Here is a 14,106-nt window from a genome sequence, read left to right on the forward strand (position 1 = left end):
TTGGCCCGTTTCTGTTTTGTCTTCAGTCAGGGAAGGATCGTGCTTGTAACCAGAATTTGAACTGTGTCCATTACAGTTAAGGCAACTGTACAGTGTGGACAGTGTCTTGTCTGTTTATAGTAAACGCATGACGCTAAAAAGGTCAATTAATACAGTGATTTGGCTTCTTTCTATGGGGCTAACTCAAAGAATGTATTTATATAGTGAGTCTGCCATTGTTAACTTCTCCCCAGGGCTATTAGATGTGTTGGGATACACTGTTCAGCCACAACATGAACTCTGTCAATGATTTCTGAGACTGCCCTTGAATCATCTTTGTTTGCTGTTCCTCTCTAGACTCTTGATTATAATATGTGAGGAGCTAACTTGGGCTGAACACTGTTTGCAAGTAACATCTTACGATTCAAGTGATGATTCAATTGAAGCACCATAGTTGGCTTTAACATATCAAGATAATTATGATAACAGACTCAAACCCTCCAGTGCTTCAAGTTGTCTAAAATAAGCAGAATGCTTTGGAAATGTCCAGGTGATGTGTTTGCAGTTTTCAGTGTACTACTAATGTGGTAACTGTCCCAATTTCAACTTAGAAAGGAAGTGAGATATATGGCTGCACTGATCAGCTCCTGATTAGTGTTACCAAATGTCTGAGTAGGTCTTTAAAGCTACTGAAATGACAAAAGACAGCAGCAATCCCTCACTTATTTGCGAGTCGACGACAGTCCATCTGAAATACAGATGCAGTTACCTTGTTACTTTTCCAGCCAAAGGTGGATTCAGTTATAGAGCAGGTAGTATGGTCTTATGGCCAAATATCAGGAGTAGTCAGTTGTGGCTTATTTGCTGTATAAATCACTGATAGAAAGACGAAGTTTGTCAGGCGAAAACACTATTGAAATAGGCTTTTATACAGTACAGCACTGTACAGTACAGTACATGGGCCAAACTCCTCAAAGAAGAACTCTTGTTTCATCAAGACATTTTTCTGACAAATTCTCGTTATCAAGATTACATGTTTTACTAATGTTTAGTAAATTAAAATCAGGGTTAGAGTGAAGCCTACAAAGTGGCTGTGCAAAGTTGTTTGCACACACATTGCCATTACTGGAGCCCTGTGCTGTCATTAGTGGGGCTAAAATTCTTGTTAGTTTTTAGTGAAAGTCAATATATCTGTACTTCTGTCCAATGTTTGCCTCACTGAGAGCACTGTTTCTGGAATCAGTTCTACAAAATACTGCAACAACTTGAGTCTACATTTACATACTCATTTGAACATCCCAGAGGGTGTCTTGGGATGTTATAGTACGCTTCTCCTTTCTCACATGTTCCCATAAACGTTCGGGTTTCTGAGTACTGAAGAAAGGCATGCAAGTCAAGTCACACCTCCTTGACTTTCGCCAATGCAATTTCTCGTGAGGTGACCTCTCAACAGAAGCTCTCCCACAGCCTCATGGTAGTTTGGCCAGGCCATGGAAGTCATTTTAGAGTCACATGTTCAATTTACCATACAATCATATATGAATACAACACTAGACGGGCCATATAGACATTTGGCGCTCATTCTATCTTCATACACCAACTCTGAGCTTTGCATCTTCACTGCTACACCACTGCCCACTCTCAGCAATGTAACTCCATTCTCCTTGGTAGACCCTTCCTTTATTAGCATTTAATTGCAAGTACATTTTGAATAGTTCTTTGAATGTGTGTTTGTGTTCAAATGTCGTGTATCTGAGGCTCTGTTGGGGGATTGCTCAGATTGTTTGAGAGACTCAAATGAGCAGAGCCACACTGCCAAACTTCAATGTGTACTGTTGGCTAAACCCTCAATGTGAGAGTTCTGACTGAACATCTGTAATGTTCACACCGATTAATGTTCAAACAAGACTTTCCTTCACTCAAAAGAATTTTAGTATTTCTAGCTCTTGGTCAGAAGTTCTCTCTGCCTCACATTTTGACTGTACTTTTACCAAGCATGGCAGTATGATCTTTGTTCAGTTGGCTTTGTATCTTAGATGTTGTGCATTAAAGATTATCTTAGCATGACACACTGGTCTTCAGATGTCCAGGCCATTTCAGGTTTGCCATTTAAGGTCGTCTTTTGGATGGAAATTTCTTGGGTTTGTGATAATCCCTCCAGTGAATGAGAGTTGCACTGCACACTTTCCAACACTTAATGTAGCTGCAGTTTGGTGCTGAAATCATTTTTCAACACTCAAGTGAACACACAATAAGTCCATTATTAACAATTGGAAAACATATTTCAGTAGAAGACCTCTTTTCAAAGTTAAACTCTCCACCAGACTTGGCAAAGACCATAATAAATTAATCAATATCAAGTTTTGCTGATGAAAGCAATTAACACTGTATTATAAGCATTCACATGTTGTAATCAGTTGCAGTATATTTCTGTTTCTATGGAACATTTCTAAAATATCACTTAGTAATTTTGGTCTTGAAATAAGATATCAACTGAGTAAAATGCTTAGTTTTACTCTGTTGATACTTCTTCTTTACTTAAGAACTAGTTCTGTAGGTTTTAATAGATTATGAAAATAAACAGTGGACTTTTTCGATCTCACAGTCATTTTGTGTATTGTACTTTCTCTTCCCCCCTCAGTTTGTATTTAATGCCCCCTACCACACACAGCCTCCTAACGCCATGTGTGACATGTTTTAACTCCAACTGCCTGCTTTGCATAGCCCAACTGGTCTGGAGCAGTGTCCATTTATAAACAACAGTGAAACTATGTCACATGACCTGTGACTTGCCTGACAAAACACTTGCCTGTTGTGAAATCACTCCACTGAAGCAATAGTTTATTCAGTTTTCCTTAGCCCTACTGACCTGACCCTGCAGCACTGTATGTTCTGTATATGTGAGAGGTTGGAGGGAAACCCTGGATAAGAGCTGGAAAGAAGGGAATGGAGTCTGATATTATTTTGATGATTGTTATTCAGTCAAATTATTCTTGGAATACAGACGAAGTCACAGGGTGATTATTCAAAATCATGACTAATGTACCTAAATGTATAATGTTGTTTTGCATATCATTCCTGGAGTCATTGGTTTATTGTGACCTCACTAACCTCACTCCATGTTTTTCTTTCAGACTGTTCGCGAAGTCACTTCAGTGGATGGCCCCAGAAGCGGAGGCCAGATGGAAATTGGGTCACATGACCGCCTCCAGGAAGGCGCGCTGAGCCTGGAATTGGCCAATGGGGTGAATCGCTACCCTAATGATGATGAGACATCTATGGAAACAGAGCAGCAGAGGGCAGGAAGCGTGTCTCCCAGGCAGTGGGTGTCAGGACATGGCAAGGTCAGTGACACCCAACAACAGCAACCATGTTGGAACAGCAACAGTGGTACAACCCCTGGTGAACCTGTCCACCACGCAGACATGGAAGATGCCCATAATCTGGTGGCATTTTCTGCTATAGCTGGCTCCTTGCCTCCTTCTTCTTCCTCTTCCTGCCTCGTGCAGCCTAACACAGCCCAGCTATATGAGAAGTTCACCCAGGAGATGGGTGCTGAGGGGGCTCAGGCCAGACTCTCTACAGGGGCTCCTGAAGGTAGCTGCCAACTTCCAGAAGACCTGAACACCCTACAGACAGCACTGAGCCAAGCCAAACATGGACACAAGCCCCCTAACTGCAACTGTGATGGGCCTGACTGTCCAGACTACCTTGAGTGGCTGGAGAAGAAGATTAAGTTGGCAACCAGTGAGGATCAAGGTGCCTGTAAGATGGCAGATGCTCCCCCACACATACAGCCTCACCTACAGCAACCCCATTTGCAGCATCACCCTCAGCCCTACCCCCAGGTGAATGGTGGCCACCGTCTGTCTACTTCATACCCCCATCAGCAACAGGGAACTCAAGGCCCTCATCCAGACCAAGTGCCCTGCTCCAAACCCCCAATTCCTTGCTCTCCACAGGTGCTCTCCATAGCCAAGGAAAAGAACATCAGTCTTCAGACAGCCATCGCCATAGAAGCCCTTACCCAGTTGTCTAGTACTGGTCCGCAAGCTGCCAGCTCTGCAGGTCAAGCCCCCTACCACAGTAACCTCCATCATCACCAACATACCCAGAACCTCCCATCTCAGCCCCCCAATGGCACTAGCTTGATTGCGTCCTCTCCCAGCACCCACTTATCTTCCTCACGCTCTCAATCCGTCCCTCCAGGACTACACACCAGCCAGCAGGGCCCAGTGTCCTGTGAGCACCACAGGCCCCAATCCCAGGGCCAGCCACCCCATGCCACCCCTCTCTCATCCTCTACCTCTCCCTTCCCAGGTCAGGGAAAACATCCAGGCTTCAGCCCTAATCCCCAGCAGTGGCAGCAGGGCTCAGGCAGAGGCTCTGAACAGAGGGACCCATGGATGTGTATGAAGTCTGAGCCCCAGTCTCACTACGCCGCTGCACCTCACAGTAACTCTGACCCCATGTCAGAGCTCAAACAGCTGCTTGGTGACACCAGTGGCAAGTTCAGCAATGCTCCTTTCAAGCTACCAGTCACACAGCAGCTCAGATTGAGTCAGAATGGAGGTATCCAGGCCCAGGACAACGCAGCATTGGCCAGGATAAAGCAAGAGCCAGACTCTGGTGAGCACTACCATCATACTGCCTCCATGGGACATTACGGCATGGCTAATTGTCAGCAGCAGGGTCAGCACTACCCTGGCACTCCCCTGTCTCCTGGCCAAGCAGCCATCAGCCACTCCACTCAGGCAGCTCTGCAACAGCACCTTCACTACAAGAGGAACCTCTTCTCTAACCACTCCTCTGGATTTGGAGCACCAGGCCCTCGTGCACCTATGGCTTGCCAAAACTTGAAAAAATGGTGGCCACAGATGGAGGCAGACAGTTTGCCACATCTTGCCATCAAACAGGAACCCAAGGAACCCAAGAAGAAAAAAAGCAACCAAGGATCTCCCGTCATAAAAGCTATGAGTGGGATGCTTACAGTCCCTCCCCTGGTCAAACCGAAACAGATAATCATCAAGAAAACCAAGCAGAAAGCCTCCTTGCCAACCTTCCTGCCTCAGAATCAGATCACCATAAAAAAACCACCAGTCCTCATGATGGACAGAGCCCCGGCCCTGACCAGCCTGAAACCAGGTTCTCTCCCCTCTCTTCCCTTCCATAGTAATTTCACTCAGGCTGCTGCTGCAGGCCTCCCTGCCCCAGCCCAATCTCAGGTATCCATTTCCAACTCCTCAATGACCCCCTCTTCCACTGTTTCTGCTTTGTCAGAAAACACTCCAGCCCACATGGGCCCTCTGCCCCCACCGGCCCCTGTAGCCCATGCTAAGTCAGAGGGAGCGGGCAGCCTGGTCTCCAATAACACCAGCACCACCACACCTCTGACCTCCACATCTCCATCCAGCACCTCACAATTACAGAGTCTCATCAACATAGACCCGAAATACGAAGAACTGATCCGCCAGTTTGAGGCTGAATTTGGGGACTCCCCAGACGCACCTGCCAGTCAGCCCATAGAGGAGACTGCTACAGCCCCTCGGCAGTGGAATCGGTCCCAGACCAGCCCTCAGGACCTCAGTCCCACATCATCATCCAAATCTCAGTCGGCTCCGTTAATTCTCACCACTCAAGCCAGCTCCACACCTCATCCAAACGATCAGGAGATGGAAGTCAACAAGGATGAGTTAGGGACCCAAAGTGAAGTAAACTTGAACCAGGCATCCTCAGAAAGCCCTAAGGAGGAGCTGCACGAGGGGCCCTTCCATGTCCCTCTGCATCAGGAGGCCACTCTGGACAAGCAGCAGCAGCCCAGTGTGTTAGAGAATGCCATGTTCAGCATGCCATGTTCTCCTCTGCCTAAACGCATGAAGATCGAAGCCTCGGGTGATATAGCAGTACTTTCCACCACATGCTATTCTGAAGAGGACACGCCCACAAAGGACAGTCTACCTTCTTCTCCATCTCTCAGAGGCTTCCTAGAGTCTCCTCTGCGCTACCTGGATAGCCCCACCAAGACCTTACTAGATACTCCTTCCAAGGATCTACAGGCAGAGTTCCCCACCTGCACCTGTGTGGGTAAGTCAGTGTGTTGGTGTCTGTCTATGCTTGTGTGTATGCAGGAGGGTGAGGTTGATGTCCATCAACATATTGCATTTGGACTTTTCAGACAAGTATTGAATAATGTCCTCACAAATATCACACCAATCCAAACATTACGCATTTATCTCTGAGTAGAGATACATTTAAATAAGTCTGTAAGTACAGTAAATCTGACCTGCGTTAGACAGTAAAGGCTTCTTTTCTAAAGTGCCTTATAGCAGCAAGGGAGCGTGCATGTTGTGCAGGGAAGACTCTTTCGGAAAACATTTTCTGAATCTGGAAATGTTCATGTGTTGCTCTACCTATTGAGTTAAACATTAATGAACCCGTAATTCTGTCACCATTAGTGCTGTACTGCAGTTATTGAGCTACAAAGGTCCACTATTAGGTTTTTCAGTTCCTCTCTGCTTCAGCGTCTCTGTCTGGATGCTTGTCGAGTGTGTTTAAGAATGTGTGTGTTGCCAGGGTGTGTGGCTGCGACCATCCAGACTGCGACAGTGTGAGGCACTAAAGGCAGCGGGCAGGAACAATAGCAGTGGTGGCAGAAGGAGCCTTTTGTGTGGGTTTGGGTCTGGCAGGCAAGCAGAACAGAGCCTTTGTTAGAGAGAAAGGAGTTCAGTCTCATAGTGTGGTAGTACCCTGCTCAGGTTATTTGTTTACAACAGAGTAGGTGGTCCTACAGTAAAAACCTATGGGCATTTTAATACGATATCCTACATATTTCAAATAAATACGAACATACATACATACTTTTACTTATAAACAGTTTTGTTGGCCTTAACAGGTAGATAAAGTTAGTTAAATTGGATTTACCCTGCAATACACCCACATTATCATATTGTAAAAGGTTGAGTCTTTATTATTTAAAAATACCCTACCTGTCTGTCCATTAAGGAATTAATTAATGACTCAGTAAATCTGAATATTACTGGTGTTGCTACTGTGGGTAACAGTCCATTAACTTGGTGCAATAACTGATGAAAGATTTTCTCAGAGAAGCTATCAAGAAATGACCACCATTTTCTTGCAGTTACTGGGTGTTAACTTTAGGGCTACAAAGGGTTAAGGCCTGATAGATAGACCCTTGCTCTCCCTAAACATTGTAGAGGGTGCACAGCAGGGGGAGAGCAGCTGCTTGCTAGCTGTAAGCTGTTACTTAGAGTAAAGACCAACAGACAAAATTTTAAATTTAGTTTTGGTCTCAAGATTTATGTGTCAGTGGAACTCAGTTTTGTCATAATGAGTCATAATTCAGACAGTTTTATGATATGAAATGGCAGTGCATCATTATTCGTTATCAGACACTGATAATCTTTATTACCTGACAAAGCAGACTTTTTATATATTTTATATGTTATTTCTGCTAAATTCAGCATCACGTTTCACTTAGTGGAACTCTGATTTAATAAATCAGCAGTCACTTTACATGGAGCTAAAAGTTATTACCGAATTGTGTTAAATGTTTGCCAAATCAGTTAGTGTCTGTTTATGAGTCGTAAGAAATCATAAATGATCTTATAGAAGATTAAATGTAGTCCTAAAATCAGAATCAGGATCAGAAATATTTTTTTGGTCCCCGGGGGGAAATTATACAGTACCAGTGCTCCCATTCAAGAGTAGAAAGGAGCATAAATTTAGAAATGAGAGATGTAAAAAATAAGAAATAAAAAAAAAATATATACACATTTACAATACTGAAGTGAAAAATAAAAGTAAAAAATATATACAAAAGCTAATTAAGTAATTAAAAGTTGATTAAAATGTACACATGTTATCAAATCAATTAACATATATAATTGATATGTACCTTTGCAGACACGGCGGGATGGTGTGTCTTCAGGTGTTTTTTCCGCCCATCTTGAATCCTCATTGGGAACGATACCCTCAGTCTTTCTTTCGGTTTGAATATAAGAGAAATGTGTCCACAGGTCGTCTCTCCTCTTTCTTCCCACCTGACAGGCCGCTGGTGAAGATGAGGCACTCATCATTCGAGAGGCCAGCTGCCAGCAGCAGCTAATATATTTATATATATATATATATATACACACTGTAGTCATGAAATCAAAGGTCGTCAACAAATACTTAACGTCAATATTTCCATTGACAAAATGGACACTGGCTGACAACAAGTCTTTGTAGTAAAGCTTGGTTACACACTGCCCTGTCAACTCCTGTAGCATAACACAGCTGGAATGAGTCTGCTTCCGTCTCACAAAGATACAGTATACAGCCATGATGTGGACACACACACACACACACACACAACCAATTTCCACGCAAGAATTTAGTATGACTCCTCCACTTCCTGCCCTGAGCCACGCCCTGGTGCCTCTCTGCACCAACAGGGGAATGTGACCTCATATTGCCTCTGAACCTCTGAAAGTGTATGTCCACATTTTAAATCATCAGCTGGTAGAGCATTTAGAACATGTGTGAGCTACGCTATGATAAAAAAGTGTTGTGGACAGAAGGAAGAGCAGTATTAGTTTCCTGTTTTAAAACACATAGCAAGCTGTTAGAGAGCTAGGCCACCAAAACATTTAATGTAGCTGCACACATATCACATACAAAAGCTGAAGTCATAGGACGTGATTTACAACCACAGCGTGTGGGAGGACAAAGATCAAATGCACTCACACACACACACACACACACACAACGTAAACACAGATGTACAGAGCACTCACACAGACACACCCTTACTCCCTCATAACACTCACACAATCTGAGTCATTCATCACTACCTCAAAAAGCTTCTGCTTTACAAAGTGTCTCCACACAACGCACCACACCCTACAGTCACACAGTGTGTGTTCATGTGTGTTTGTCTGAACTGGATGTTGCAATCAGTTGCACATTCTCACGCTTCCCATAGATGGTTTCTCTTCAGCCAAAAAGAGGATGTCTATGAGGTTGTCCAAAAATACATCAAAACACACACCTTTGACTTTTTACATAACTCTACAAAAGCTGAGATGTGATTATATGCAAAGAAACCTCTTAACTCTTAACTTAAGTCAAGGGACTTGCACTGGTAAATATTTTCAACTTGAGTGAGACATTTGCTTAGTTCGATGAGGTGAACACTCTTTAGCTTCAAGCAGGACTCAATGCTAGTATTGACATCACAAATACGAAAATGGTGTCTGTGCAGGTTTAGTAGAATAAAATATTTACTGAAGAAGCATAGTTTCACAGAATCTCTTTGTTGTGTCGTCGTTCTACAAATTGAGATCAGATTTTAGAAGAAATATCCGCCAAACACAGTACATGACAATGGCCGTGACCACAGTCCCTGCTGCTCAATTTCAATGTTTTGTTTAAATCAAGCAACAAAACGAGTCAAATTTTTGAGTGTTAGTAATACAGTGTAGTATTAATACTTACTCATACTTGCTCATAATAATAGAACAACCAGACTAAATAATATCTATATTTAGATTTAATCAAGTGACCATCATGCAGTGGTTATAGTGTGCAATGCAACATGAGTAAGAGAATAAATACATTATCTTCTCCAGTTGTGATCTGTAATTCTGTACATTTAAGTGTGGAATTTGTCTTAGGGCCTTTTCAGGACCAGTTATGTGCTGTTTCCTCACCCTCAACTGTGTCTTTTTCTAGAACAAATCCTGGAGAAAGATGAAGGGCCCTACTACAATCACCTGGGATCTGGACCTACTGTAGCCTCCATAAGAAACCTGATGGAGACGAGGTGAGCCTTTCCCTCTTCTCCTCTATTCTCTTCTCTTTTTCTCTTCCTCCTACATGCAGTTGCTTTCTCTGCCGATCCCTCCTCCTCTCTCCCCACCTTCCCTCCCCCTCATATTTTGTCCTTAGGGAATCCGTGACCCAGAATCCAGTAGGAGGAACAGGAAGTATCAGCATCATCAGCATATCAGAGGCAGAGCAAGAAGCACAGGAGTAGCAGCAGATGATAGCTGAGAATGAGAGGAATTCGGGCGGAAGAAGGATATAAATCAAATCAGAGGGAGAGAGACAGGGAAAGATAAAGAGAGAGGTAGACAGAGGGAAGGGAGGAAAGAAGAGAGAAAGTAAGATTTAAGAAGAAAGTATGATAGAAATGGAGCATTTTATTTGCACTAATATCAGATTCAATTATTTATATTACGTAGTTGTCCTCTAATGTTAATTAAGACTGAACAATTCTTACATGCAAATAATGTACATACAAAGCTGAATTTGTTAGCTGAAACCTCAAATTTAACAAATAATCTCACAGTTAAATTGAAGGTAAAATCTGTGTTTTTATAAATGAGGCAACAGATGACATTTAGCATTAGCCATCAGAACTCCAATCTAATCCACGTCACATACACAGCACTAAATGGACAGCCTCTCCAAACCAATCCAATAAGCTGCGGTTACTTTGTCTGCAATGCATCAGCAGACTTGGTAATAAAAAGACAGACTGAGTTTAGCAGTTGGATCTTCACAGGATTAGCATTTGTTCAATTTAGGAAGGAACACCAGAAAGATCCCCAGCTGGTAAATATTAATAACCAAAGTGCAGCTACAGCCTCTATAATTAAATTATTGTCGAGCTATCTTGCTAAACATAATTCTGATCAAAGGTGATCAGCTGATTTTAAGGATGAATGAAGAGTTGCCATATCTTTCATAGCTTGGTTAACACATGTCTTGTGTTGTCTGTTATTTGTAATACCAGAATGCAAAAACACCTTGTACCCGGTGTAGTAACCTATTTTAACCGGATGCTCATTGCGTCATGCTTCATATGAGTCGTACTGAACATTGTACTGAGGCACACATTGTCTGTTATTCACTGAGAGGCTGGGTTTCAATAGGACCAATGAGTCATTAGTCCCTGGAGAGCACAGGATGAGTGAGGGGGGGATGTTAGGCCAGAGACCAGTTTTTGTTGTTTGAGAGATGACGTAGGACGTTAAGACTCCAATGTCCCTAGCTGACCTTTAACCCACCCCTGACCCCAGCCGGCCACCCCTGTGGTGATAGAGCCTACTTCCCCCCTGCTCTCTCAGCCACCTCAGGGTGATTCCTATTCAGAAGCAGCCCCTTGTGCTCACTGTCACGCCAAATCTGCTCAGGGCTGAAGTTTTTACAATGGCAGGTATCAAGCAGGCGGGAGACTTGATATGTGCTGTGAGCAGACATCTGACAGGTTCTGATGACCTATCCCCACCCCAACACAACCTCTGACCCCCCCTCCTCCTATACACCTCCCCACTCCACCAACTGACCTGCAGGAATACACACACATGCACCATTAGGACAACTATGAAATCACCCCCGAAACTTTATTTGCTCAAGAAGGTGTTCACAGACACAAACAGAACAGATAGAAATGTGTGTACGGAAAATAAGCTCATGCACGCACATGTGGACACAAACACCAGCACAGAAATATCTCCGAGAGAGGACCCTGTGGCTGGCATTATGGAGAGGCTAGTGGGTTCTGGTTTACTCTGCCGCGCTTGTGTGAATCTCTGCAGGGCCTCGTGAACACTCTTGGCCTGTCTTAGTTGACATATACTGCTATTAAACAGATTCAGAGCAACACAGGCAAAAGCAATAGTTGGCATAAAGCATTAGAAACACTCTCGATGAGGTCAGTTATGACAAAAAGAAATCATTGATTAGCTTCTGAGGATTGTGTCTCCTATTACAGCTCTGATACTCCAAGTCCGCAGTTAGCGGCTGCTGAGGTGCTGTTGGTCTGTTGTTGATTGGCCATGTGTTGCCCATAGTTTTTACAATGTTTAATCTGAGCTATCAGTTTGTCAGTCAGTAAACTTTTCCTGTGTTTTTATGTTGAGCATAAGACACTCATCCTACCAACATATTTAACATACTAGGACCCCAAGAATAAACCACTGTAAGAAACAACCATCATAGCAAATGTTCACTTGTATCTTCTCAAAACATATTGAGGGTCGTCGACAGAGCACATGAGGAAATCTGTGTCCGTCTCCTTCAAAAAGGCTGACAGAGTGCCCCCCAATGCTAGTGTGTGATACTTTAAATTAGGACTCATGGCAAACATGAACTCTATTTTTAAAAAGCACGAATTAAAACAGAAACAGAGAACAATGATATGAAGTCATTAGGAACATACTGATTGACAAAGTCGTGAAAAAATTGGAATGATAGGATGAAGCACCTGTGAGATATGACAAAAGGTATAACTTAAATTCTTTCTCCTCCTGTGCAGGTATGGAGAAAAAGGGGATGCCATCCGGATTGAGAAGGTGCTGTACACAGGCAAAGAGGGAAAGAGCTCACGGGGATGCCCTATTGCTAAGTGGGTAAGTAGCGTCACATCCCATCTGCCACGTGGTTGAAGTTTTGAAGGAGCCTTACAATACATAACTTTCAAGATGACTGCAGTGGGATATGAAGAAGTATCCTTGGGAAACTTGGTATTTTCAAGGTCTTTTCTTTTTCCGTTTTATTCCCTCCTTCCTTTTATTGAGTTTACCTTTTAAAAGAATGGCCCATTCTGTTCAAGTGAGAGAGAGGAAAAGACTGTGAGAGGTGCTGACAACCACCTGACAACAATGACAGCCAATCATCAACAGATTTATGCAGTGTATATAATGAGGGGTCCTGGGGAGACACCTAGCCAAGTTTATCACCCACAGTGAGTAAATCAGTATGAGGTCTCACTGTAACAACTGCCCAGCCTCCCCTCCTGTGTCACCCCTGACACCTCCTGCTAATGACTTTACGGATTCAAAACAGCCATACTGCTGAGGGAGGGTGAGGGTGAGTGTGGTCGGTGTGGAGTGTGTGTGTGTGTGTCGGAGACAGAGAGAGAGGGACTGTAGAGATAATAAAAGTGAAAGAGAGCAGGCACGCACATATCAAAAGACATTGATCTTTTCTGGTAGAAGACAAACAGTTGTGAGGCATCAGATATTGAGCTCATGTGAAGCAAAATGCCTTGAACCTATAACATCATAAGCAGAATCATGATTGGCATTTGGTCACCAAAGCAGGCCAGATTTCAGCGCAGGTATCCAATATCCTTCCAAAATGCATTGTAACCATCACCTGATTCTCATTGTGTCTTGTTCAGTATTTCAAAAGCATTTGTGTGTGCTGGACATCTAAAGGTGACTGCTTTGTAAGCACAAATGTTTATTACTAAAGTCAGAGAAGAGGAACTTAGCGAGCATAAATGATGGTGTTGCTGGTAAAGAGCCCGGGTGTTTTTATCTAACCCCCCCCCCCCGTCTGAGCAAAAGCTAAAATAATGATAAGCTCTGTTTCCTGTCAGGTGATCCGTCGTAGCAGCGAGACAGAGAAGCTGCTGTGTCTGGTGCGTCAGCGTGCGGGCCACCACTGTGCCAACGCTGTCATCATCATCCTCATTATGGCCTGGGAAGGTGTCCCGAGGGCCCTGGCTGACAAGCTGTACCAAGAGCTCAGTGGCACCCTCACCAAATTTGGCAACCCCACCAGTCGACGTTGTGGCCTCAATGATGAGTGAGTAGCTGATGGGTACTGGTTTTCTATCATACAAGTTTGTGAATGTGCAGAGAGCAGGCGGGTTCTCTGTATATCAGCATCATGTTGCTGGACCTTCACTGCACCTGTATGTCCTGTGTTTTGTTTATGGCGGAGGAGCTATTTTTGAAGCAATAAAAGAATGTGGCTGGTTTAATGGACCAAACCTCATCAGGTGGGGGTCCATGACCTAGTCTGTGCCCACAAGGGCATCTGTGACATGGAAAAGTACTCCAGAGGCATAAAGTTAAATTAAAGACAAATAATAACACAGTTATGCATCTTTGTCACGTTGATGTGTGCCCATTGCCCATGTCATACCTCCCACTCCTACAATTAGCCATGAATGGATGTTGACACACCCTTGTTTAACTTGGTTTACAAATAACCACTATTCACCATCTGGGGTTAGAAAATACGTCTTATTCCCCTCTTAGCAGCCTCTGTGTTGTTACATAAGTTATATACTACAAACTGTATTAGCTTATTGGCTGATGGCTGAGTGTC

At 43.6% G+C, this 14,106-nt stretch overlaps 1 protein-coding gene across 1 annotated transcript in view; it reads left to right on the forward strand.

Moving 5' to 3' along the window:
• tet3 (tet methylcytosine dioxygenase 3) overlaps positions 1-14,106 on the forward strand; it is a 29,926-nt gene that overhangs the window by 11,903 nt on the left and 3,917 nt on the right. The window contains exons 3-6 of the mRNA XM_070904077.1: positions 3,114-6,063; positions 9,712-9,802; positions 12,302-12,395; positions 13,370-13,578. Of these exons, the coding sequence (XP_070760178.1) occupies positions 3,162-6,063; positions 9,712-9,802; positions 12,302-12,395; positions 13,370-13,578 (3,296 nt within the window). The 5' untranslated portion in view covers positions 3,114-3,161. The remainder of the gene's footprint in view (positions 1-3,113; positions 6,064-9,711; positions 9,803-12,301; positions 12,396-13,369; positions 13,579-14,106) is intronic.

This window comes from Enoplosus armatus, chromosome 4 (assembly GCF_043641665.1).
Source record: "Enoplosus armatus isolate fEnoArm2 chromosome 4, fEnoArm2.hap1, whole genome shotgun sequence".
Lineage (NCBI taxonomy): Eukaryota > Metazoa > Chordata > Actinopteri > Centrarchiformes > Enoplosidae > Enoplosus > Enoplosus armatus.